The 27,979-nt window shown below is 42.8% G+C and overlaps 1 protein-coding gene and 1 pseudogene across 1 annotated transcript; one reads left to right on the forward strand and one right to left on the reverse strand.

Moving 5' to 3' along the window:
• On the reverse strand, window positions 1–27,310 carry LOC115840951 (C-type lectin domain family 4 member A-like). The gene is given in 3 exon segments (XM_030834458.1): window positions 1–103; window positions 904–991; window positions 27,214–27,310. Coding segments are annotated over 3 exon segments (288 nt in total).
• Window positions 27,309–27,887, forward strand: LOC115840952 (serine/arginine-rich splicing factor 10 pseudogene; annotated as a pseudogene).
• Window positions 27,888–27,979: the final 92 nt, after the last annotated feature.

The following is a 27,979-nucleotide window of genomic DNA, read 5'->3' on the forward strand; positions in this document are numbered from 1 at the left end:
TCAGAAGTAGATCTTCATCACCTTGCAAATTGATTTGTGAGGAACACGACAAAAAGTATCGTTCCAGCCCCAGTTTCCTGGTGCAGGACGAAAACCTAGTGAAACACACCCACATTACTGGGTTCACCTGAGTGCCGAAATCTGTGAGGGAGAAAAGTGATGAGGGAGTTTTTCCGGTGTTTTGGGAAGGGTTAGAGGCTGTGAAGGGGTTAGGGTTGGACAGTGTAAAAGTCAAAGTCACATGGACCCAAATTATCCCGTCCCCACTTCACCGAATGCAGGGGCTGCTGGTTTGATCCCTGGTCAGGGACCTAATATCCCACATGCTGTGGCACAGCCAAAAAATTTAAAAACAAACAAAACCTGTGGGTCTGCTGCTTACTCCCAGTTGTTTCGGGCAAGTAATTTAATCTCCCTGGTTCTCAGTTTTCCTATCTAAAAAAAAAAGAAAAAAAAAAGGGACTTCCCTGGAGGTCCAGTGGTTAAGACTGTGTTTCCAATGCAAGGGGTGCTGGTCGGGGAACTAGATCCCGTGCAGTGCACCCAAAAAAACAAAAATGGGGATCAATTTCCCCATATAGTTTACAGTTATATGTAAGTCAAAGGTGGTAATGCACATGAAAATGATTTAAGGTTTTTAAGTAACCACATAAGTAATAGTCATAAGACCATCAGAATTTAGCATTTTTGTTTTATGAAAAATATTGTTTTATTGGTTGATTATGGTCTTAATTGATGTGATTCCTTGTTTTGTTTTGAGATATAAATGTGCTTAAAAGCACAGACTCTGGCGTCAAAAAATTTTTTTTAAGCGCTGTGGGGTGTTTTTGGTTTAATAGCTGGTAACTGGAACATCCTGCAGGATCCAGGACCCAGGGTTCCTTAGTCTAATTCTATACTCACGTGGCACTTCCGCTGTATGGTGTCTGGTCAGCCTATTGCCAATGTCTTTTCCCCTGTGGGTCTGACAGCCCCACATAATATACAGTATCTTTTTTTTTTTTTTGGCCGCACCATGTGGCATGTGGGATCTTAGTACCCCGACCAGGAATTGAACCCGCGTCCCCTGCAGTGGCAGCAAGGAGTAACGTAACCACTGGACTGCCAGGGAAGTCCCAAGTCCAGAATATTTTACTCCTTCATGTTCCCTGGAGAAACGAAGTCTAACTCTCCCAGTACTCTATTTTTACACATTTAATACTATGATTAGAATGTGAACAGATAATCACCGAGGAGTAGATTTAGGAGAGATAAGGAAAAAAAGAAAGCATGTTTTTATTAGGAAAGGGTTGGAGAGACTCAGGGATATTGACACACTGTTAAGCTCATATACGCTCCAGAATTGCTTTCAGGTATTTGTCATGAGTTTATGGTAGCAGAGAAATTAAAATCTCCTCGAGAGCAGAGGAATAGGAATTATCACATATTTATATCCTGGTTTATTCACTGATTTGGGGAAAACAGACATAATTTCAGAATCCTTAAAGCAAACAAACAAACAAAAATCCCAAGAGAATGGAATCCAGAATTGGAGCACTGGAAGTGGCATGGCAAGAAGTGGACACTCCCTCCCAAGTCACAGGGAAGATGAGGTGATTTGACTGCTTTCATTTTCAATCAATGGCGCATTTCCATAATACGGTTTTTGAGTACTGTAGCTGGGTCATCTGATAGGATGATCTGAAACTACCCTGTGACAGGTGACAACAAATATACCAGGACTCTGCCAGCCACTCTCTGTCACACTGATGCCAAATCAGGCCCAGCACCAAATTTAATCTTGGAGACAACAGTTCTGGGGGAAGTGGAAAAAAATAAGTTTTATTGCTTTGCCAGGCAAGGAGGGCCACAGCGGGCTGATGCCCTCAAAACTGAGTGTCCCAAGCAGGGGGAGCCTATGAAGAGTCTTATAGTCCAGGGGCAGGGTGCTGATGCGGATCAGTGTGTGTGCAAGGCCTGCATTCTTTCAATCCAGAGATCATCTGGCATCAGGTGGTGATGGGCAAACTGTGACCTTCTCTCTGGAATGAAGAGTGTGCTCATCAAGCAGTTAACATCTCCCGTTTGGTGGGAGTTTTAGTTCTGCAGAAGAGCTCAAAGATATTATTATGTATAACCCTTGAGGAGGAATCAGGACCCTGCCCCAAGGCTGCACCATTGTTCCTTGACTCTTCCTTCCTTGTCTCTGCATCCCCTCCTTTCCCTAATTAGCAACTGTTTGAACCTGCCCTTTGGAACTCAGGGAAGGTCATGGAGGCTGAATGAAGCCTATTGCTTACACACAAGAAGTGGGGGACACAGAATGGCTTTTGTGCCCAGGAGCCCCACAGGGTCCTGCTCAGTTTCAATATCAAGAGTTCTGGGGCTTCCCTGATGGCGCAGTGGTTGAGAGTTCGCCTGCCGATGCAGCGGACACGGGTTCGTGCCCCGGTCCGGGAAGATCCCACATGCGGCGGAGCGGCTGGGCCCGTGAGCCATGGCCGCTGAGCCTGCGCGTCCGGAGCCTGTGCTCCGCAGCGGGAGAGGCCACAACAGTGAGAGGCCCGCGTACCGCAAAAAAAAAAAAAAAAAAAAAGAGTTCTGCATCTGGCTTCTGTAAATCCGGAACACTATCTGACACTTCGGGAAAATCTAGCTTTATCTTCCTGTTCAATGCGTTTGGAGAGACCTCCCTGGAGCCATAGCAGAGTTCTGATCCGACTTTGATTTGGGAGTTTCTCTGGGTTCCGATTTGAAAACATTCACAGCAAGATTTAGTAAAGCCTAATGCCCACCTTGAAAGCTCTACCCCAGTGCTCCTCAAATTTTAACCTGCACACAAATCACCTGGGGATATTGTTAAAATGTCGATTCCAATTCAATAGGTTTGACAGTGGGTCGGCTTCCACATGATGCTAAATGCTGCTGGTCAGTGGACCACATTTGGGCTGACCTAGAGAAAAAATGTTAGGGCTGGAAAGAAGGGAATCCTGCTGAGTCACTGTTTTGACAATAATTAAAAAAAAAAAAATCTGGAGGACTCATTAAAAGATTACCTCTGAGACCAGTCTGCACTAGAGTGTAGTGTCTTCCAGTGGGAACACGCTGAGGGACAAAGGGAAAGAAACCGAGGTGAGGATGCGCCACCTTCTGGGGCGAAGACTCCATTACTCCTAGAACATCTCTGGGAAGAGCAATCTCTATCCCTTACGTTGGTGTTGAGGCAAATCCTCGGTCTGCTGAAACTTCCCTTATCATCAATAAAACTCTAGGATGGTGGAAATGTTCAAATTTCAAGGTATGCAAAATTCTAACTAGCCTCGAAGTTCTATTTAAGTTTTTAGCCAACATTTTATTTCCTGTCCCAAACTGTCCTTAGCTGACTCAGGTGCCGAAGAATAGTGAAATGGCTTAAATCACCCAAGGAAAGACAGGAGCGAGGGATCTGGAAAACAGGATCCTGGTAAAGTGCTTTGAAAATGTCACTTCCTTCAGGAATGTAAAATGTAAATCAAATAATTATAGGTGGTATTACTATATCTAACTCCTGCCAAATTGCCTCTCTGGGTACTTGTGCTAACTTCTGATGCTTCGTTCCATTGTTCTCAGTGTCTGCTACTGGGGATCCTATTGTCTTAAGAACTTTACCAAGTATTATGCTGTTAATATTGAACAATGGTATCTTTCAGTTTCAAAGCAAATTATGATATTGAAATTTTTTCCTGTTTTGAATTTCTTTTTTTTTTTTTTTTTTTGCGGTACGCGGGCCTCTCACTGTTGTGGCCTCTCCCGTTGCGGAGCACAGGCTCCGGACGCACAGGCTCAGCGGCCATGGCTCACGGGCACAGCCACCCCGCGGCATGTGGGATCTTCCCGGACCGGGGCACGAACCCGTGTCCCCTGCATCGATAGGCGGACTCTCAACCACTGCGCCACCAGGGAAGCCCGGAATCGCAGTCTTCATTAACCACTGGACCACCAGGGAAGTCCCTCTATCAGTTCTAACTAAACAAGAGTAGTATAACTGAGCAGGACCCAATGGGGTCTTCCTGGGGACAGGTCTTCCCCCCATATCCTCTGCTTTAGCTCCTCTCTGAAGTACCTAGATAACAGTATTTGATGCACATTTTCTGAGTTGTTTTATAGATGTGAAAATCCCCCACCAAATGGAAGATGTTAACTACTGGATGATCTGAGCACCTCCCCCCAGGGTTCCTGGAGCCTAAGGACTGATCATGTGAACCCCTGTGACACCGCCCTGTTACCTCACCATCAGCCAATCAGAGAACTGTACATGAGCTCATCACATACCCTGCAACCCCCCTCCCTCACCTGGCTTTTTTTTTTTTTTTTGGCCTCGCCTCGAGGCTTGCAGGATCTTAGTTCCCTGACCAGAGATTGAACCCAGGCCCTCAGCAGTGAAAGTCCTAACCACTGGACCGCCAGGGCACTCCCTCACCTGGCTTTTAAAAATGCTTGCCGATTCATCTGTACCAATTTTCCTAGATTCCACATATATGCGTTAATATACGATATTTGTTTTTGCACCTATTTGCAATGCAGAAATAGAGACATGGATATAGAGGACAAACGTATGGACACCAAGGGGGAAAAGCAGGGGCTTGGGGTGGGGTGGGATGAATTGGGAGATCGGGATTGACGTGTATACACTAATATATATAAAATAGATAACTAATAAGAACCTGCTGTATAGCACAGGGAACTCCACTTTGCTGTACAGTAGAGACTAACACAACATTGTAAAACAACTATATCCCAATAAAAAAAAAAAAAAAGAAAATGGTGAAAAAAAAAAACGCTTTGCCGAAACCCTTCAGAGAGCTTGGGGGGTTTTTAGAGCGTAAGCCACCTGTCTCCTTGCACGGCCCTGCAATAAACCTTTCTCTGCGTCAAACTCCAATGTTTTGGCTTGTTTGGTCTCACTGGGTGTTGGGCACACAAACTTGTGCTAACGGCGGGGGGGGGGGGGGGGGGCGGGTATACTTTGGATTCTAGCAGTCAGTCATTCGTCCAGGGTGCGAGGTTTGCTAGGCAGATGGAATGGAAAGAACGGAATGCAAATCTTTTTAAGCACTGATGAAAAATACAAAGAAGGGGTGTCTCTGGACCTCTTTAGCATCAAAGGTAAATCTTGCCAAAATGCTAATACCCAATTTTCTGAATTTTCTCTGAAACACATTGGTTCAGGGAACTAATCTGCTCAATACCTATCTAGTAAGTGTGTCAGGTGAGTGAGCAGACATAGAGGTTTTTGAGTATGTTTTCCTTCCTTTGTCTTTCTTTTATTAGAGAAGACAGTGTAATATGGGAAGAGCCTAATAACATGCCCTCTGGTAATGCACATGCTCTTCCAGACCACTTTACATGCCTGATAGGAGTTATATAAACGGATAGGCTGATTGTTTAGGGAGAGTGAGTCATGCTTTATTCAGAAGGTTCTACTTAGGCAAGCTGACTTCAGCTCCCAATAAGGCGCCATGGAGAGCTTGTCTGTGGCTTGAAAACCATAGAATTATAACCTCTAGGGAACACAGAGGTTTTTCTGCATATGAACGTTCTAAAAAAGACACAGCACTTTGCTACAATTAGACAAATCTAATGAAAGATTTTAAAGGTCTGCACGTTAGGGACCTCTGAAACATCCTGGTAAGCTCCTTAAATTCTGGTAAAAGTTGTTTGGTTCCAATCCTCCCTGGCCCCCATCCCCACCCTCAAGCTGCCTCCTTCTCCCAGTAACAAGCAGAAATACCAGGTGATGTATTTTCACAGGGTGGTGAAAAGTGCCTAGTGAGATCTTACGGCAAAACACAAACAAGCTTTGGGGCCAACTCAATATTACCGATGCTGTTAGCTTCTGTTTGAGGAAGTACTACAACATAATCCTCCCTGAGATCACTTTATAGAGAGATGACGCCATGAGCTCTTTGATGACAGTGAGCTATTTCCAATGGAAAAGGAAAACTTTGTAATAGCTTCAATCTCAGGTCTGAACGAGAAAAGGAGAAATTCTTTTAAAAACTTCATTCACTACAAAAAGCTCTTCATCTAGTTTCCTGAGAAAGTGTCCTGCTTTAGTAACGGAAAGGCACTGGGTTACCAGGCTGAGGGCAAACTATGTACAAAACCCTGAGTACAACTGCATAATCTTACTTGACTCTGGAACGCACCCTTTTCGGTTAGAGGTGGATGGTGCAGCTCTATGGGTCAGCAGTGGCCCCTAGACCAGCAGCATCGCTCAACTTGGGAACTTGTCAGATGTGCAGATTCTCCTACTAAATCAGAACTCTGGGGAGGGTGGTGGAGAGAGGGTGGGGTCCAGCAATCTGTATTTTAACAAGCCTTCCGGGTGACTCTGATGCCCCCTGAAGTTTGGGAACTGCTGGTACAAAGCAGATGCTTTGGATACAACTGGCAGAGTCTCTGCAATTTCTCTAAAGTTCCCACAATGTCTCTAAAGGGCATGTGGTCACGCAAGCATCGTTTACATATATTGAGAGGAAATGGGGGTTTTTTCCCTTTTTTTAATACATTTATTTATTTGTTTGTTTGTTTATTTATGGCTGCGTTGGATCTTCGTTGCTACGCGTGGGCTTTCTGTAGTTGTTGCAAGCAGGGGCTACTCTTTGTTGCGGTGCATGGGCTTCTCATTGCGGTGGCTTCTCTTGTTGCACAGCACGGGCTCTAGGCACATGGGCTTCGGTAGTTGTGGCTTGCAGACTCTAGAGCGCAGGCTCAGTAGTTGTGGTGCATGGGCTTAGTTGCTCTATGGCATGTGGGATCTTCCCAGACCAGGGCTTGAACCCATGTCCCTTACATTGGCAGGTGGATTCTTACCCACTGTGCCACCAGGGAAGGCATTGTTTTCTTTTTTATAAGAAATTTTTTTTTGCTTGTTCCAGTCCAAGAATTTCACCTCTGGAGATGCAAGACAGATGCCCCCCAGGGGACATTTAGAGGGATGCCACTTAATCATGGCCTCAGTTCCCAAAACCAACAAAACAGATCCCTGGTCCTATTGCATTATTCCCAGAGGTCGTACCCAGGTGGCTCAGGCCTGCTTTGAACAGTCTTTTTTATTTTCTCCAAAGTAAATGCTTTGGGACATTCAGCTAAGAGTATGGAGGCAGGATGGAGAGGCAAGGGGTGGGACAGGTGGCCCCTCTGCCTCACTGCCCTACTCCCCACCCCGCCACTCCCAAGATCCAACTGCAGCAACTTTAATATATGCTGTTGGAGCTGGAATTACCTCGGCTGCAGTCACCAGACTTGCCCTCCAAAGGATTCTCGTTAAAGGATTTAACATGGGCTCATTTCAATTACAAGGTCTCTAAAAGAGTCCTGTATTGTTATTTTTTTCACTACCTCCCTTCTACGAGGAGTGGGTAATTTGCCCACTGGCTCCTTCCTTGGATGTGGCATCCATTTCTCAGTTCTCCTTTCTCCAAACAAACCCTGATTTCCTATCACCTATGGTCTTCAGCGTAGGAGAGAACATTTTAAAAGGCTGGAGGGAAAGAAAACCTTCATGGTAACTCATTTCGTGTGGTTGGATATTTGTTTGTTTGCTTATTTATTTATTTATCTATTTTCTTCATTCTTTTTATATTTTTCAAACTTTCTACAAGGAAATAAAATACATTTACTTAAAAGGGAATTCAGGGCTTCCCTGGTGGCACAGTGGTTAAGAATCCGCCTGCCAATGCAGGGGACACAGGTTCGAGCCCTGGTCCGGGAAGATCCCACATACCGCAGAGCAACTAAGCCCATGTGCCACAACTACTGAGCCCGCATACCACAACTACTGAAGCCCACGTGCCTAGAGCCTGTGCTCCACAATAAGAGAGGCCACTGCAATGAAAAGCCCGTGAATCACAATGAAGAGTAGCCCCTGCTCGTGGCAACTAGAGAAAGCCAGCATGCAGCAATGAAGACCCAACGCAGCCAAAAATAAACAAATAAATTAGAGGGGGAAAAAAAAGAAACGGAGTAGAACAGTGCTGCCAGGGGCTGAGGGGGTGGGGAATATGAGGAGATGTTGGTCAAGGGTGCAAACTATAAGTTATGTTAAGTCCTGGGGATCTAATGTGCAGCATGGTGACTATAGTTAACAATACTCTATTGTATACCTAAAGGCTGCTACAAGGATAGAGCTTAATGTTCTCACCATAACAACAAGGGAATTCCTGGTGGTTCAGTGGCTAGGACTCTGCGGTCTCACTGCCAAGGGCCCAGGGAAACTAAGATCTCACAAGCCATGTGGCGAGGCCAAAAAGTTAAAAATAAATAAATAAGTTCTCTGGAAAAAAAACCAAAAAACCGGTAATTATGTGAGGTGAAAGATGTAACTAACCTTACTGTGGTAAACATTTTGCAATATGTACATGTATTGACTCATCACACTTTAAACTTACACAATGTTATACGTCAATTATACCTCAAAAAAAGCTGGGAAAAAAAGAATTGAAAGCCCATATAAAAATGAAAAAATTCCTAGGAAATCACAACATACCAATAGTGTCTGAAGCAAAATATCTGAAGAGTTATATATGTATATTTTCAGAACAATTTACTCCTTTATTCCTTTAATAACAAATTCATTCATTAATGCATTCATTCAATAAATTCAGTGAATATGAACCGAGGATCTATTATATGTCAGGCACTGTGCGTTGTAATGGGGACCCACAAATGAACAAAACACCATCACTGATTGCCATAGACTGAATGAGTTCTCCCCAAGTTCATAGGCTGAAATCTAATTCCCCATGTGATAGTATTTGGAGGTGGGGCCTTTGGGAGGTGATTAGGTCATGAGGATGGAGCCTCATCAATGAGATTAGTGCACTTATAAAAGAGACCCCAGCGAGCTCCCTTGCCCCTTCTGCTATGTGAGGATGCAGTGAGAGGATAGCTGTCTATGAACCAGGAAGCAGACTCTCATGAGACACTGAATCTGCTGGCATCTTGATCTTGAATTTCTCAGCCTCCATAGCTGCTGGTCTCAGAGAGTCTCCTGGGGGGGAGGGTGGTGGTGGCTGACTTCGGCTCAACCTGGGGACATAGACACTGGTGGCAGACACACTTAGGAACAGTCAACCGTGCAAACACTGCTGCGGGCTGCTGCCATCCTGGCCCATTAGCCTACTTATGGTATTTTTCTGTGTCTGGGGTGGGGCACACCCCGCGGCATGCGGAATCTTAGTTCCCCGACCAGGGATGGAACCCGTGCCCCCTGCAGTGGAAGTGCAGATTCCTAACCACTGGACCACCAGGGAATTCCTACATATGTATTTCTAATTGACTCTAAGTAAAACCTTGTCATGAGGGAAAAAGAAAATAGGTTGGAGTACCATTGATATAACAGCAGCTGCAGACTCAAAGTATAAACAAACAAACACTGAGCCACAAATGCTACTCACTCAGTCCTCAATCCAGGAGGATTCTGATTAAACAGCAGCAGAAGGAGGCAGGTAGCTCTTAATCATCACTGACTTTGCCCCGCCCCTCTGTCTAAAATGTGAAGGAAGAAGTGCTGTTCCTCTTCCTGGCAGCAGATGGAGCCATTGGGACATGTACAACTTGCTAGAGGTAAAACGCTAAATGCATCTCAGAGATTCTTCTATGATCGATTTAAAAGAGGAAGGCAAGGGGTCCTTCCTGATCGAAACTGGCAATCCTGACTCTAAGGCATCAAACCTGGTAGGAATTGTAAATCCTGGTATGTCCAGATCCCAGGCACACAAAAGCGTGGCTCAGTTGTGCGTACTGTGGAGAAGCAGGGATTTTATTTAGGTTTCAGGATTTGCACCCCAAGAGAACTTAAAAGTGAAGCCTTCTTCATGCCTGAGACATCTGTGACTAGAGATCATCTTTTACTCCTATCCAAGAGAAACACAAAGATGTTTACCAGGGAGCCTGTCCACAGGCAGGAAATGAGTCTAGTGAAAATATGATTTTTAGGACTTCCTGGTGGCGCAGTGGTTAAGAATCCGCCTGCCAATGCAGGTGACATGGGTTCGATCCCTGGTCCGGGAAGATCCCACATGCCACAGAGCAACTAAGCCCGTGTGCCACAACTACTGAGCCTGCGCTCTAGAGCCCGCGAGCCACAACTACTGAGGCCGCGTGCCACAACTACTGAAGCCTGCGTGCCTAGAGCCCGTGCTCTGCAACAAGAGAAGCCACTGCAACGAGAAGGCTGTGCACCTCAACAAAGAGTAGCCCCCGCTCGCCGCAACTAGAGAAAGCCCATACACAGAAGCGAAGACCCTATGCAGCCAAAAATAAATAAATATTCTTTTTTAAATATGATTTTTAATTAAGGAGAAATGTTTCCACCACTACTTCCACCAGTGCTGTAAACCATCCTTGGGATGAGGGCTAATTTGTGCAGAAGAGAATGAAAATATCTGCTTTAAGAGAAGGAAAATCATCCTCTGATCAAAATACCTGTGTTTGAATTGGGTAAGAATGCAAGACATGGGTAACTAAAGGTGTCATTCAGGTTTCGTTTTATGTTGTTGTTTCCCTTTTTATGAACCATCTTGTCACTTCACTCATTATTAACAAAATATGTGATCTGATTATAGGAACACCCTTACCCAACACACACACACACTACTGACAAAGCAAAGTACAAAGTGATGGCCATGGGGGGTAATCATGATTCTCTGGTACTAACTGTCTGGAAACAAAACATCCATAGCTTTATTTATTTATTTTTTTTAAGTATAAGAGTCATTTGATAATGAACACATTCTAGTGGAGTGGAGTCTAGAAAAGGTTTTAAAAAAAATTAATTGGCTTTTTCATATGTAACACTTTGTGCAGTAAATATTATGTTGCTTGTTACACAGAGGTAGAAATGAAGTCTTAGAAAAACTACAGGTTTGACTAAGTCACATGAGAGAATGCAGAAACCGAAACCAGATCTGACTGTGAAAAATTATGCTGTATAGACTCATTCTCTGGGCCATTCTCTGGGCCAACTCCTAAAGTACATGTTTGGAAGTCAGGAGATGGGGTGTGCAGGCAGGCACTCTCTTATCTAGCGTGGGGACCTGCTGACACCACCAGAGCTCTCATCTCATCCGTTCCTGCAATTAGGAGGCTCTGCCAACAATCCTCTTTCTCAGAAATCAAAAGCCTTTGTCCATTATTCAACCTCCACCAGCTGAGAAATACACTCACTTTTTCTACTCCTGGGACCAAACAGAGAAGCAATTTATGGTGCTAAAAACCTGGTTGATCTGGATGAAAGGGAGTAGAGGGGATGGTTGAGGGAATCAGAATTCCAGACAGAGATTCAGTTGTGGTGTGAACCAAGAAAGCAACATTTAATACCATTAGAGCAGTGGTTCTCAACTAGGGGCAATTTTCCCCCAGGGCATATTCAGCAATGTCTGGAGACATTTTTGGTAGTTATTGGGGGAGGGGTTGCTGCTACTGGTTATCTAGAGGGTAGAGGAAGGACACGGGCTAGCGTGGGGCAAGTAAGACCAGGGCAAATGGAGGAAGAAATTTAACTTTCAAAAAAGATTTTTTTGGATAAATTTATTTATTTATTTAGGCTGCATTGGGTCTTTGTTGCTGTGTGCGGGCTTTCTCTAGTTGTGGCGAGTGGGGGCTATTCTTTGTTGTAGGTTGCAGAGCATGGGCTCCAGTAGTTGTGGCTCACGGGCTCTAGAGCGCAGGCTCAGTAGTTGTGGCTCATGGGCTTCGTTGCTCTGCAGCATGTGGGGTCTTCCCGGATCAGGGCTCGAACCCCTGTCCCCTGCATTGGCAGGCGGATTCTCAACCACTGCGCCACCAGAGAAGTCCCAAGGAAGAACTTTAAAACCTCAGTATTCAAGATAAATGTTTTCAAACGTTATTTTTCTTCCACATTGATATAATCCACTAGCTTTATTCAGATTTCACCAGTGTTCCATGTATTCAACTTGTGTTTATGTCTTTGCATGTGTGTTTAGTTATATGCAATTTTTCCATGTGTGTAGATTCAGATTCAATCACAGTCAAGATTCAGAGTGATTCCATCACAAGCTTCCATTTTATTTTATTTTATTTTTTTTAAAATTTTATTTTATTTGGCTGCACGGATCTTAGTTGCCTGACCAGCCATCAAACCCATGCCCCCTGCATTGGAAGTGCGAAGTCTTAACCACTGGACCACCAGGGAAGTCCTTAATCTTTATTTTATATTGGAGTATAGTTGATTAACACAAGCATTATTATTATTATTATTATTATTTTATTTGGCTGCACCGGGTCTTAGTTGCAGCACACGAGCTTCTCTCTAGTTGTGGTGAGCAGGCTCTAGAATGCACAGGCTTAGTTGCTCCGCAGCATGCGGGATCTTAGTTCCCTGACCAGGGCTCGAACCCGTGTCCACTGCATTGGATGGCAGATTCTTAACCACTGGACCACCAGGGAAGTCCCACCAGCATTATTTTTAAAAATCTAAATTAATGCAAAAAAATCTATGATGGACAAAATATCAAAATTTTAAATAAAGGCAGGATCAGTAAAAATGTTGAGCGTTGGGTTAAATGGAGAGCACGTGTTGAAGAGGGGTGGGAGGTGTTGTGATAGATCAGTTAGGAGGATTTTAGAGCATTCCTTGCAGGAAGTAATGGTAGACTGTACCAGGGGCAGGGTGGACATGGAGCAATGTGGACAAATTCAAGAGATGTTTACGAGGTTAAGTCCACATGACCTGGTGATAGACTGGAAATGGAAGATTGGGGAAAGTGAGGTTTCTAGGACAACTTCCAGGTTTCTGAATGCATGACCAGATGGCAGGGGTTGCCTTTTATAACAGAGAACACAAAAGTGGGTAAATGATATATACAGTGGACACTAGAGTGTACAGCGAGAAGAAAAAGTTCAATGCTTTTATGTTGTTCTTTGGTTTTGGCCATGCCATGCAGCTTGCGGGCTCTTAGTTCCCTGACCAGCGATTGAGCCTGGGCCCTGGCAGTGAAAGGTCCTAACCACTGGACCACCAGGGAATTCCCAAAAAAGTTCAATGTTTAATTTTTAAAATTCCGACCTTAAATATATTGCTGTAGGAGGATCAGAGGAGACAAAACTTTCTGAGCTACATTGCAGAGGATAAGGCTACAAAGGAGACAAACAATAAATGTTGAGAGAAGTAGGAGGAAAACCAAGCTTCAAGGAAGCCAAGAGCAAAACTAAGGTCTCACATCAATAAAAATGTTTCCATATTTGTATGAACAGCCACGTTCAAATACAGTAATATTTTTCAGCTAGTAAAGTTTTTCTTCACTTATGTGGTTGCCTTAAGTAAACCTGTATGCTGTGTTTCACAAAGAGCACCAAGACTTACAGATCTCTGCCACCCAAAACTACGCACATATAGTTTTTGTCTTCATGAAAATGAAATTTTATAATAAAGCATCATTAGTCTAATATACATATGCCGGTGGATGTAATTACAGCATCTATTATTTTATACCTTAGAGAGGATTAATTAATGATGTCTTTTGGTGTTCCTGGACCCGATTCCAGTGTCGGGGTGGGCAGGATGCATTTCCTCACACCCACAACAAGCACGTCTCAGGACATCCACTGGGTGTCTGAAAATTCACCTCAGTTCTGACGCTATCCACCCCCATTCCACCGTTTAAGAGCTCAGTCCTACAAGATCGCTCCCATGCCCCCGACTCTCCAATTTCAGAAGCCAGTTGCTACCTGGGCTTCTGATGGACCTGCTGTAGATTGGAGGTTCCCACAACCCCCTCCTTCGGTTTGATTAATTTGCTAGAGCAGCTCACAGAGCTCAGAGAGACATTTTACTTACTAGATTGCTGCTTTATTACAAAGGATATACCTCAGGACCAACCAGATGGAAGAGAGGCACAGGGCAAGGTCTGTGGGAAGAGGCTCCAAGCTTCTGCACCCTCTTCATGTGGCGATGCTCCCTGTACTTCCACTTATTTACCAACCTGGAAGCTCTCAGAACCCCTTTCTTTGGGACTTTTGGCAGGGCTTCATAGCAGACATGATTAAATCCTTGGCCATTGGTGAGTAATTCATCCTCCAGCCCCTCTCCCCTCCCCAGAGTATATGCATGTTGTGTGTGTGTGTGTGTGTGTGTGTGTGTGTAAATCGTAATACACACACACAGCCCATATCATAAATACAGGCTATTATTATAGGAGAATTTTTAGTAAATATTTTCCTCCTTTTAAGTGATAAGCAAGCACGAGGAATATGGTTTCCATAGGAAAGAAGTAATACAATTCATATAATATGGAAGAAATATATTTCGATGTTTTTTTTCTAATAAATTTATTTATTTTATTTTTGACTGTGTGGGGTCTTTGTTGCTGCAAGTGGGCTTTCTCTAGTTGTGGCGAGTGGTCTTCTCATTGTGCTGGCTTCTCTTGTTGTGGAGCACAGGCTCAGTAGTTGTGGTGCACGGGCTTAGTTGCTCCATGGCATGTGGGATCTTCCTGGACCAGGGCTCAAACCCCTTGTCCCCTGAATTGGCAGGCGGATTCTTAACCACTGAGCCACCAGGGAAGCCTATTTTGATGTTTTTGTTTTACATTTCTTTGTATGTCTCTAAAATGGGAAAAGAAGAAAGACGGAACATATTTCCAGGATTTTTATAACTCGTTGACCCCAGAGAAGAACTCTGCAGAAAGAATGTTTTTCTTTACACTTTTCCAAGTATTTGAACCCAATATCTTCCTAATTGCTCCGCATGTTAGAGGGAGCAGATACTACTAATCTTGTTTGAACACATGGGGTTAACAAAGAAAAAGTAATTGACTTCTTTTGGACCAGTTTGACTAAGTGAAAGGGATAGACAATACGCTCAGAGAACCTTTTCTCTGATATCTATTTTATCGCTATTTTGACTACAAGACACCAATCTGTCCCTTCTTAATTTAGTATAAAAATGAGAGAAGGGCTTCCCTGGTGGCGCAGTGGTTGAGAGTCCGCCTGCCGATGCAGGGGACATGGGTTCGTGCCCCGGTCCGGGAAGATCCCACATGCCGCGGAGCGGCTGGGCCCGTGAGCCATGGCTTCTGAGCCTGCGCATCCGGAGCCTGTGCTCCGCAACGGGAGAGGCCACAACAGTGAGAGGCCCGCGTACTGCAAAAAAAAAAAAAAAAAAAATGAGAGAAGATTACACAAAAAAGTTCTGAGAATAGTGCCAGACCCATAATAAACAATAAATGTTAGCTAATACTATATAATTTAATCATATCTTATATGTTATTATCATTTAATGGACCACTAAGAAAATAAAGATGAAAATAAACTATGATGCTTAGACTGTAAGACATATCCATCCAATTTCTGAGTTACTAAAACGTGAAATATAGAACTATTTTTAATATTATTACTCACCAACTAAGTTACTTTGTTTAAAATATTGCTTTAAAGTTGTCTTATATTGGACTTCCCTGGCGGTCAAGTGGTTAAGACTCCACGCTGCCACTGCAGGGGTCACAGGTTCGATCCCTGGTCAGGGAACGAAGATCCCATTTGCCGCGCGGTGCGGCCAAAAAAAAAAAAGTGGTCTTATTTTCCTCCTTTTTTTCCCTTGCCATATATTTCCTGTCTAAAGGAAACCCACCCAATGGCAGTTGGTTCCAAAATTGTCATAACCAAATTGAAATGTAATAAACAAATTAATCCACATGTCTCTTTTCCAGAATGGATCAATAAATAAAGGAGTAAAATGTGAAAACATATGTTGCCAATATAAGATGAATAATCCTGAAAGCAATGAAGAGGGAAACACTAAAAACTATGACTGATGGAATTAGAGAAAGTAAACACATCTGTGTTAGTTCTCATTTTAGTACTTTGTTTTCCTGCTCATACACTTAGGATCATTATGGGATATGCCGAAAGGAATTTACTCTATCAGAATAAGTAGACTAGATACCAGTGCTTTTTCCTTTCCCGTAATGTGATTTTGGTCATGTCATTTGTCTTTTTCCCATTTGGCTCTCTAACTGCTCCCTAACTAGTTCTTTATCATTTTTAGCATCTATCGTTATCATTTTTAGCATCTGGCCCTAAGGAGAAGCCCTGGGACTCGTGGAAAGCATGAGTATTTCAGAATTTTGAAATCAATGAGGAATGGAAGGCAAATTCAAAAAGAGAAGCAGAAGCTTCAGGCTAAGATGAAGATGAGTCGCTGTGTCAGGCCAATCATCTGCTGAGAACAACTAGGAAAGCTGGATAAAACATAAAAACAACTATTTGAAAGCATCAGAGAGCTTTCATTGGAGCAAGGAATGTAAGGGACCGAGACCTCAGAGACAAGGGAAGTCTGAACATGGCATTTGCTGATTCTTAAACAATGCCTGAGAGTCTGGATATCTGCAAAGAAAGTGGCAACCAGGAGACTGATAAACTGAACAGAGTCTTCAGAAGTCTCACAGGGCAAGAGGGAAAAACTGGAGTTTAGGACCCAACAAACAGCACCCTAGGAATAAAAGAGAACTGAAAATAGACTCTTACTTCCTAAGGACTGACAGAAGCAAAAGTAAGTCTTTCTCTGGAAAAAGGTAAGACCGTCTAGCACCTCATTTCTGCAATTTTTAAAAAGAAACTTAATTTTTTAGAATGGTTTTAGATTTACAGAAAAATTGAGAAGGTAGCACAGAGGATCCCCTGTATATATTATACATGCAGTTTCCCTTGTTATTAAGATCATATATTAGTGTGGTACATTTGCCACAATGAATGAACCAATAGGGATACATTTTTATTAACTAAGGCCAAATTGTATTCAAATTTCTTCAGTTTTGCCTAACGTTCTTTTTCTGTTCCAGGATTTAAGCAGGTTACATCTAGTCCCCTTAGACTTCTCCAGATGATGACAGTTGATCAGACTTTCCTTGTTTCTGATGACCTTGACGGAGAAACATTGGGCATGTATTCCATAGAATGTCCCTCTGTTGGAATTTGTTTGATGTTTTTCTCATGATAAACTGGGCTGTAGATTTTGGAAAGGAAAACCAGAGGTAACATGACATTTTCATCGCAACACATGAAGGGTACATATTACCCACTTGCTCATTGCTGTTAATGGTGACCTTGATCACCTGGCTGAGGAAGTGACGGTCAGGTTTCTCCACCATAAAGTTACTCTTTTCCTCATTTTTACTGCACCCTTGGAAGTAAGTCCCTATGCACAACCCACATTATTTTTTTTAAGATATACAATTTTGGGGGGGCTTCCCTGGTGGCGCAGTGGTTGAGAATCTGCCTGCCAATGCAGGGGACACGGGTTCGAGCCCTGGTCTGGGAGGATCCCACATGCCATGGAGCAACTGGGCCCGTGAGCCACAACTACTGAGCCTGCACGTCTGGAGCCTGTGCTCCACAACAAGAGAGGCCGCGATAGTGAGAGGCCCGCGCACCGCGATGAAGAGTGGCCCCCGCTCGCCGCAACTAGAGAAAGCCCTCGCACAGAAACGAAGACCCAACACGGCCAAAAATAAATAAATAAATAAATAAATAAAATTTAAAAAAAGATAAACAAATTTTTTTCTTTTTTTTGGCTGTGCCACGCACGGCATGTGGGATCTTAGTTCCCTGACCAGGGATCAAACCCATGCCCCCTGCAGTGGAAATGTGGAGTCCTAACCACTGGAGCGCCAGGGAAGGCCCTGATTTGGAGCTCTTGATGTTCCTTTGACAGATTTCTGTGGCCCTCCCACCCCTCCCCAACCACCACCTGTTGCTCCTGGGCAGAGACTATAAAAACCTGCATATGAATAAAGAGAAAAAGACACATACAGGTAATATCAATGAATCATTCCATGAACAAAACAGTTATTACTTCTGCCAGTGTACTGACTAGATTGCATTTACTCGGAGAATACACAGATTTTTCCCTTGTATAGGGCATTTCGAATTTTGATTCCCATCCTTAAAGAGACATGTCAAGAATGGAAGTAGTTGAACAGGATTATGATTTGAACTCCTCGGGGAAAGCTATTGATGCGCGGGGAAATAGACAACAACATGGGAGAGGCTTGAAACATGGTCCAGGAGTGTTATACTCAAATTATTAAGTATGTGTTTATTACCCAGAACCACTGTTTCTATGTGGGATAATAAGTATTCTGAGATATTTGTCCTCAACAATCTTTCATTATCATGCAAAAGCTTTTAGCATTATGTTGAGACTAGCTCTGTCTTGATAGATTATGAATATTTCCCAGAAGTGGAAAAGGGGAAAAGTGTGTATGGTTGAGCCTTGAAGATCATTAACTGAGAGGCAATAATATTTTACTCAGGAAAAGTATGAGAATTTTTGGATATGTTGGAAATACCCCTATTGATCTTCCTTGATGATGAATTTGATGATGAAGTAAATAACTACTAGGCCTGAGCTGAAAGCTTTGCTGGTGGTATTTAGGATTGACTAGTTACAGAGGAATAAACCCTTTCAGACACCTAACCTTGACACCTAACATAACCCCAACCCAATCCCATCAAAGCCAAATACCTGGGCAACTGTGGTTCACACAGCGAGTGTTAGTTACTCTTCAAACAAAACTATTTTGGAGGACAGCTATACCTATCAAAATGTAAAACATGCCTGTCATTTGAGGAAATTATGCTCCTTCCATAAAACTATCTTAAACATGTGCAAAAAGGACTCATTTCAAGTATTTTCGTTTCAGCGTACTTTGTAATAGGAGTATTATAAAGTGAATGTTTTAACAAGGTAAAGTATTTTTATATTGTGGAGTTACCTTCTGAACTTGTAGAAATGAGTTAGACTTTCCAGAACGAATTGGGCAGCGTACCCGTAACATTTGTATTTCTATTTTTTAAAAGTTATATATAAAAATGCTTTTAAGAAGTAAATCAAGCTGATTTACTTCTCTCTTTTTTATTTATTTATTTATTTATTTTTGGCTGTGCCATGTGGCATGTGAGATCTTGATTCCCCTGCATTGGGAGCACGAAATCTTAACCACTGGACTTCCAGGGCAGTCCCTCACATCTATCTATTGAATGGAGAAGACTCTTACAACCTAACTTATCAGCACTTGTACTGTACTTGTACTCTGACTTTTCTCCTGTTACAACAGACAACCTCTCTGTACTCCTAATGCTAAATTCAGCATTTGTGCATTGGATCCCATCGCCTCCTGCGTAGTCAAGTACGTTGCTCTAACAATCCTCCCCTATCTTCTTCTTTATCAGTTTTTTCCTCTCTGTGGATTATAATCTATGAACATCAATTTTGTTCTCATTTCTTCCATTCTAAATAGGCCTCCTCTTAAAACTCTTTCACCATCAGCTACTGCCCTGTGTCCTTGCTCCTCTTCACAGTAAATTCCTCAAAGACTTCAGTAGTCCTTGCCGCTATCACAGTCCAACATGAGCACCCTTGGAGAGGTGGCTTTCCACATGACCAAGACCTAGGCTTCTTCTAGCATGTGTGCTGCTATTTTCTAGGTTGTAAGAGTCTTCTCCATTCAATGGATTGATGCAGAAAGAGAGAAAGGATCATGCATGGGAAGGTTTTTAGAGCCCAAAATGGAAGTGGTGTCCATCACTTCCGTTCACATTTCATTGGCCAGAATCAATCACATGATCATCTTTAACTTCAGGGAAGGCTAGGAAATGTACTGCAGCGATGTACCCCCAAAGAAGAAAACACAGATATTGGTGAAATTAGCAACAGGTGTCTTATCCCCATTATCCAGGCTGCTTTAAAAAGGGCAAGACCCTTGTGTTAGCAACAATTTTCCATACCTTTCCACAACCTCTAATCCTCTAATCCCTCAACATTCTCTCTCTCCTTTAGGGCCATCTTGCTGCATTCCCCTCCTTAACCATGGCCTATAATTACAACCACTCTTGCAGATAGTTTAGCATCCTGGCCTTCCTCTTTCAGTCATTTCTACTACATAAAAATCCATCCCTGGGACTTCTCTGGTTAAGACTGGTTAAGACTCCATGTTCCCAATGCAGGGGGCCTGGGTTTGATCCCTGGTCAGGGAACTAGATCCCACATGTGGCCACAAAGATCCTGCCACAACTAGGACCTGGCACAGCCAAATAAATAAATAAATATTTTAAAAAATCCATCCCTCCAGATCAGTCTGTAATCCCACCAACCCAGGGGTCAACCTTAACCATATTTATTGCGGGATGACTAGAAATTCCACTTGTCCTGATATGAAGCTATATAACACAGGCATTCATGATTTTATACTGTTGTCAATAAGGTTATATTATTACCAAGCTTATTTAACTTCCAGTTTATAGAAAACATAGGGAATATAAGAATAAGCTATATGATATCAGGAGGAAATGACCAGAAAAAATCCAAACTATGAGACATTAAAGAGTATCCAGTCTCTTCAGCATGCAAACACACTGTCCTAGATGACAAGAGACTTGAAGGATGTTACAGACAAATGTAATGCCTGGTTTTAGATGGGATACTAGATTGGATGGTGGAGCTGCTGGACCAGGGATTCTGAACATGATCAAGCTCCAAGAAATGGATGGAGATAACAACCTTCGTCAAGATTGAGGAGAAGTGGTCTGATTTCCATTGTTTCCTGACTCACTGAAACCAAATATTTCAGATGAGATAGAAGCAGTAACTAGAATGATTGTTGAAAAACCACTGGACTCCTGCAGCTCCCATGAAGCACTTCATTTCTTGGTCAACTGAAACAGACATGGGCAGAATTGTCAACTACTAACCATTAAAAACGACCCTAGGAGATAGGTAGGTACTCATTTCCCTCTGCCAACCCCCTAGCCACCATCTACCCCAAGGTCTTTTTTTTTTCTTCCTCATCTGGTCATTTGTATCCCTGAATATTTCTTCCTTATTGTTGTTGTATACTTAGGTGTTATGACTGCATATAGCAGTTAGTGTGGTTTGGTTTTTCAGCTTCTCATTCTTGAAATGAAGTCTCATTGGCCCTCCTCTGGGCCAATCTTAAGAAATATGTCTTGAAAGTCAGGACAGATCTTTTTTGTTTTTTTAATATTATTTATTAATTTTGCTGCACTGGTTCTTAGTTGTGGCACGCGGGATCTTCATTGCCACGTGCAGGATCTTTAGTTGCGGCACGCAGGATCTAGTTCCCTGACCAGGAATCGAACGCAGGCCCCCTGCATTGGGAGCATGAAGTCTTAACCACTGGACCACCAGGGAAGTCCCGGAAGTCAGGACAGACCTTGTCTAGCCAATGCTGATACCATGTAAGATACCAGCAAGTGTCTCTATCTTTTCCTGGGGTCAACATGACTTCAATCTTCTTTCTCTAGAGAGATTGCACCAATAGTCAGTCAGTGACACAGGAAAAGAAGGTCTGTCTAGTCCAGTGGTTCTTAAATTTGGCTACACATTGGTGTCATCAGAAGGAGCTTTAAAAAACACAGACCCCTGGGATCTACACACCCCCCCAAATTCTGATTTAATTGGTCTCTGGACATCAGGATTCCTTAAAGTTACTCAAGTGATTCTGGTGTTGAGAACCACTGATCTAGTCTAGTGCTTTTCAAACTTTTATGAATCACCCAGGGATCTTGTTAAAATGCAGACGCTGATTCACTAGGCATGGGGTGGGACCCAATTTTGAGATTGTCTCATATGAACACAATTACATCAAGAATTTCAATTCTCTCATTTTCTAGAGCAACTGGGGAAAAAATTAACAGCGTAAGGAATTTTAATGCCTACTATCAGATATCCCCAGAGGGCTCAAGAATTCTGTGTTAATAGCTTGTTTGTATGCTGACGGGAAAGATCAAGTTCTGAGGGAAATAGTGATGATGCAACCCAGGGCAATGAGAATTCCCAGAGTTATGACCTTGAGCAGTTAGGGAAGATGAGATTAAGTGCAAAACAGGAGGTTCTGGCCTTCCAAAGGAGTGTGGACATGTCATGCAAGGACCGTTTTATGATGCAGAACTGTACCGGCTTTTTAAAAATGTTTTATCAATAGATCAATCTATCAATTGGTCGGATAAATAGGTATATCAGAGAGTTTTTTTAACAGTTGGACTGGAGAAAGAAAATTTTTGATTCTCCAACTGAGAAATGAGCAAATGGTGGTTCTGCATTTTGTACTGAATGCTGAGATTCATAGATAATTGCTTGAGAAAAAAGATGATCCTGCACCTCTGTGTACAGAACTCTCCTTGACGCCGTTGGTGCCTCTCTGCTACAACAAGAACCCAGGCAGGGGGCTGCTTAGAACTGATCAATAGCCACAGATCTATTTGCTTACAGTTTGCTTCTCAGATACACTCATTATTTCTGTTAATGGTATTTCTGGGAAGATAGCTCCAAAGCTTTGTATCTTAAATTTAATTCATGTCAGTTAATAAAAACAGGACCTTGGGCTTCCCTGGTGGCACAGTGGTTGAGAGTCCGCCTGCTGATGCAGGGGACACGGGTTCGTGCCCCGGTCCGGGAAGATCCCACGTGCTGCGGAGCGGCTGGGCCCGTGAGCCATGGCTGCTGAGCCTGCGCATCCGGAGCCTGTGCTCCGCAATGGGAGAGGCCACAACAGTGAGAGGCCCACGTACCGCAAAAAAAAAAAAAAAAAAATGGTACCAGTTTCCAGAAAAAAAATCCTGCCTATGAATTTTAAAAGTATTTAGAAAATTCTCACCCATTCTAAAGGTTAACTGTGATTCCTATGCTTCTTGTTTTCTGGAGAAAGTTCACCAGTCTTGCAAGTATCTCTCTTTTCTCACTACAGTGTAAGCTCTACCAGTTCTGGTCCCTGTCTTCCTTGTTCACTAATGTATCCCAAAGACCTAGAAGATTGCCAAGCACATAATGGGCCTTTAGCAAGGACTTGATGAATGAATTAATCAATAATGACTTCTAATGTAGTCCTGTCCTCTTGCCAGATTTAGGAATTTGCAATAGTGACAGTATCGACCAATAGGTTTTCCCTGGAAGTTTCCTTCATTTTTTAGTGTCAATATCATGTACATAAAAGCTCTCTTTTTCCTTTTACTTCTCTTTTTGATCCCTGGCTCCCCAAGGCTGAAATGAGCTTGGACTACTCCCCTCTCTCTTATGAGCAATTATACTGCATCGAAAAACGCAAAGCTTCCAAGCTTTGCTTCCAAGCAAAGTCCTGCACGTGTGTTGCTCACAGGCCCGATGGTCCTTCCACACACGTGTTCATTTCCCTGCCTGTTTCCTGTGTCCGTCTCCTATCCTGTCATTTCTTTTTCTTTTTTAAAATTAAATTAAATTAAATTTATAATTTAATTTAATTTTCCACTCTTTTTTAGATTCTTTTTCCATACAGGTCATTACAGAGTATTGAGTAGAGTTCCCTGTGCTGTACAGTAGGTCCTTATTAGTTATCTATTTTATATATAGTAGTGTGTATATGTCAATCCCAATCTCCCAATTTATCCCTCCCCACTATCCTGCGGTTTCTTAGAAGAGTGACCCCTACCTGTCAGAGAGACATCCCCAACCTGTTCCCAAAGGTACTCTGAGCAGAAAATCTTCCCCCAAACTATCAGAAAGGTACCTTGAATTGTTGGAATCTGTCCAGTAAATTCGCAGCTGAAGGAAATGTCTCCGAGTTGAAGCCAAAGAACTGAGTTAGACTAAGAAGTTTTTTTTTTTTTTTTTTTTGTGGTAAGCGGGCCTCTCACTGCTGTGGCCTCTCCCGTTGCAGAGCACAGGCTCCCGACGCGCAGGCTCAGCGGCCATGGCTCACGGGCCTAGCCCCTCCGCGGCATGTGGGATCCTCCCGGACCGGGGCACGAACCCGTGTCCCCTGCATCGGCAGGCGGACTCTCAACCACTGCGCCACCAGGGAAGCCCGATTTTTTTTTTAATTTCAATAAAAATGCTTATTAGAACAACGTAGAACAGACATAATTACAAAATATACGATAGTATTTTAAATTGAAAAAGCATTAATGACTGCAATGGATTGAAAAGTATCAAATATATAAAATTCTTTTTTTCTTTTTGGTTGAAATGGTAAGTTTACTGTATATTTTACCACAAATTTTTTAAAAAGTTTTTAAAATAAGGCATTTGTTGAGTGTAAGGCCATCTCTAATTATCTTACAAAGGACCTGGTATAGATTTGTTTCAAATACATAAAATTCTTGAGTTCATAATGATAATACTAATAACAAAGCCCATTGATTGTTACTAGGGCACCAATATACTTTTAGTGATTTGGATTAAATGAGGCAGACTTTCTACCACTTGCCACTGTGATACTCCTACTATGTGTTAGGGTCAGGCTAGGTCCAGGGGGTTCACAGTGAATAAACTATATCCATCTTCTTAAGTTAGCTCAGCTTGGCAGCCTGCATAATATCTAGCTTGGGGGACCGAGATTCCTTGAAATCTACACTTTTTGGCTGGTGACTTCACCTCTTTTAGCTCTTCATCTAGGATTGCTAGACAGTTACCTCTTCTAATCTAACTAAAGCCAGTGAAGTTTGTAATTCACTGGACGTGTGAAATGCCTCGTCACCTTTGAACATCCCACTGTAGATCCAATTTTAGGAATTCCTCAAGCCACTAATCACTGGCAGAGATGAAGGACTTCCATGGTAATTTGGTAACTTCCATGGTCAGTTAGCAGTGGGGCTGTCCATGGTGGCACAACTGATGCCCCTCACCCTTTAGCCTGTCCTTGTAACTCCTAGGAAGTGACGTAAAGAAAGAAAGAGAAGAACAAGTTTTGAAGATGTGTGAAAAGTTCTTGAGATGATTCATGAGGGCATTATGCTAAGTGAACTAAAAGTCAGACAGAGAAAGACAAACACTGTATGATGTCACTTATATGTGGAATCTAAAAAATACAACAAACTAGTGAATACAACAAAAAAGAAACAGACTTACAGATATAGAGGACAAACTAGTGGTCACCAGTGGGGGGATGGGGGAGGGGCGATATAGGGTTGGGGGAATGAGAGGTACAAATACTGGGTGTCAGATAGGCTCAAGGATGTATTGTACAACACGGGGAATATAGCAGATACTTTGTCATAACTATAAACGGAAAGTAACCTTTCAAAACTGTGTAAATGTTTTTAATTTTTTAAAAAAGTAAAGGGGGGTTTGATAGGTCTAACCCCCCGACACACACAGTTCAGGTATTACTATACAATTTATACATAAGAAGACAAACAGATGGCACAAACTTATCCAAGTTCACAAAAGCAAGTCAATAATATTTGAATCCATGGCCTTACCTCTTGACTGGGTTCCGGGCCATTATATAAATGGTAGAGTTTTAAATGGTTAGAGGGTTGTTTGAAAGGACTAATAAAAATTAAGTAAGATTCTTCCTCTGAAGAACAAGTGAACAAAAAACCTAATCAAAAAATGGTCAGAAGATTTAAATAGACATTTCTCCAAAGAAGACATACAGATGGCCAAAATGCACATGAAAAGATGATCAACATGGCTAATTATTAGAGAAACGCAAATCAAAACTACAATGCAGTATCACCTCACACCAGTCAGAATGGCCATCATCAAAAAGTCTACAGGGACTTCCCTGGTGGCACAGTGGTTAAGACTGCACTCCCACTGAAGGGACCCAGGTTCGATCTCTGGCCTGGGAACTAGATCCCACATGCCTGTCACAACTAAGAGTTCACATGCCACAACTAAGGAGCCCGCCTGCTGCAACTAAGACCCTGTGCAACCAAATAAATAAATTAATTTTTTAAAAAAGTCTACAAACGATAAATGCTGGAGAGGGCATGGCGAAAAAGGAACCCTCCTACACTGTTGGTGGAAATGTAAATTGGTACAGCCACTATGGAAAACAGTATGGAGGTTCCTCAGAAAACTAAAAATAGGGCTACCATATGATCCTACAATCCACTCCTGGGCATATATCCAAAGAAAACCATAATTCGAAAAGAGACATGCACCCCAATGTTCATTGCAGCAGCATTTACAATAGCTAAGACATGGCAGCAACCTAAGTGTCCATATGTCCATTGACAGAGGAATGGATAAAGAAGATGTGATGTATACACACACACACACACACACACACAAATACACACACACAATGGAATATTACTCAGCCATAATAAAGAATGAAAAATGCCATTTGCAGCAACATGGATGTACCTAGAGATTATCATACTGAGTGAAGTAAGCCAAACAGAGAAAGAAAAATATCATATGATATTACTTATATTTGAAATCTAAAAAAAATGATACAAATGAAATTATTTACAAAACAAATAGAGTCAGACGTAGAAAACAAACATATGGTTACCAAAGGGAAATGGAAGGGAGGGATAAATTGGGAGTATGAGATTAACAGATGAACACTACAACAAGGTCCTACTGTATAGCACAGGGAACTATATTCAATATCTTGTAATAATGCATAATGGAAAAGAATGTGTATATATATTGTGAATCACTTCACTGTTCACCTGAAACAAACATTCTAACCCTCCCCGCCACCCCAGCCTCTGATTAAATTGCTCTAAGATGTAGCCCAGGTGCCCACAGGCGATTCTAATGTGCATCAATGGTTGAGAACCACTGGTGTAAGGATGCTCTGCTGCTGTAGATGTGGGTGTCTGGGGGTGGGGAGGATATGAGGGAGTGTCTGCTGCTCACGCTACCTAGGGAGTCATTAGATCCTTTGCACAATGCACACTAGATAATCTGTACAGTAGCTGCATGTCCAATCAATACACTCTCATAATCATCTGAGATAGAGATCAAATCATAAAGAGTATTTTCATACCACATTACAAAATCAATTTATATCCTTTGTTTGCTGGGAAATTTTCTACTTAGCTGAGGAAAAATCTAACCCTTAATATTACCCTCATTTCTTCCTTTAAAATTCTCCCAGAATTGGGTAACTGGGTATGCTAGATGCACTATATGCATAGCCTATTTTTTCCTATTTATTTGTATTACACCAGTGGTCCTGTACATTATAAGCAAAACAATAAAAATTAAAAGAATCACTTCCAGGGCTTCCCTGGTGGCGCAGTGGTTGACAGTCTGCCTGCCGATGCAGAGTACACGGGTTCGTGCCCCGGTCCGGGAAGATCCCACATGCCGCGGAGCGCCTGGGCCCGTGAGCCATGGCCGCTGAGCCTGCGCGTCCGGAGCCTGTGCTCCGCAACGGGAGAGGCCACAACTGTGAGGGGCCCGCGTACCGCAAAAAAAAAAAAAAAAATCACTTCCAGCAGAGACTTCTGGCTGTGTGTGTCTGAGGATCTGCTGCCGCCGGAGCTGCAGCCAGTTTGCCCGGGGGATAGTGTCCCTGCTGAGACTCATGCTGCAGTCGTGTCCCGGTACCTGGGCCCCTCTCCCTCTCCTTCTCCCCCGCAACAAGTCTCTCTTTGTAAGGAACATGGCCGATGATACCAGGTCTGAAGATTTACAGCATGAATTCGGTCATTATGGTCCTGTAGTTGCTGTGTACGTTCCACTTGATTTCTACACTCACCCCCAAGAGGATTTGCATGTGTTCAATTTGAGGATGTTCGTGATGCCGAAGATGCTTTACATAATTTGGACAGAAAATGGATTTGTGGACACCAAACCGAAACACAGTTTGCACAGGGGGATGGGAAGACTCCAAATCGGATGAAAGCCCGGGAAGGGAGGAAATGTGCATAGTTCATCGCTCTATGATAATCATGACAGATACAGACGTTCTAGAAGCCAAAGTTAGAAAAGAAGGCGGTCAAGAAGTCAGTCCTTTGATTACAACCACAGAAGATCTTATAGTCCTAGAAATGGACCGACTGGAAGACCACGGTGTAGCAGAATCCACTCCAACAATGATAGGCCAAACTGCAGCAGGAGTATCCAGTACAGTACTGCCTACTATGCTTCAAGAAAGATCTGAGAAGGCAGAGACAGAACCAAAAAAGAGCAGTTCAGGCGACCAAAGGGTGGGTGGAAAGTGTTCAGTATGAATACTGTGCGAATATTTGGACT

This window comes from Globicephala melas, chromosome 10 (assembly GCF_963455315.2).
Source record: "Globicephala melas chromosome 10, mGloMel1.2, whole genome shotgun sequence".
Taxonomy (NCBI): domain Eukaryota; kingdom Metazoa; phylum Chordata; class Mammalia; order Artiodactyla; family Delphinidae; genus Globicephala; species Globicephala melas.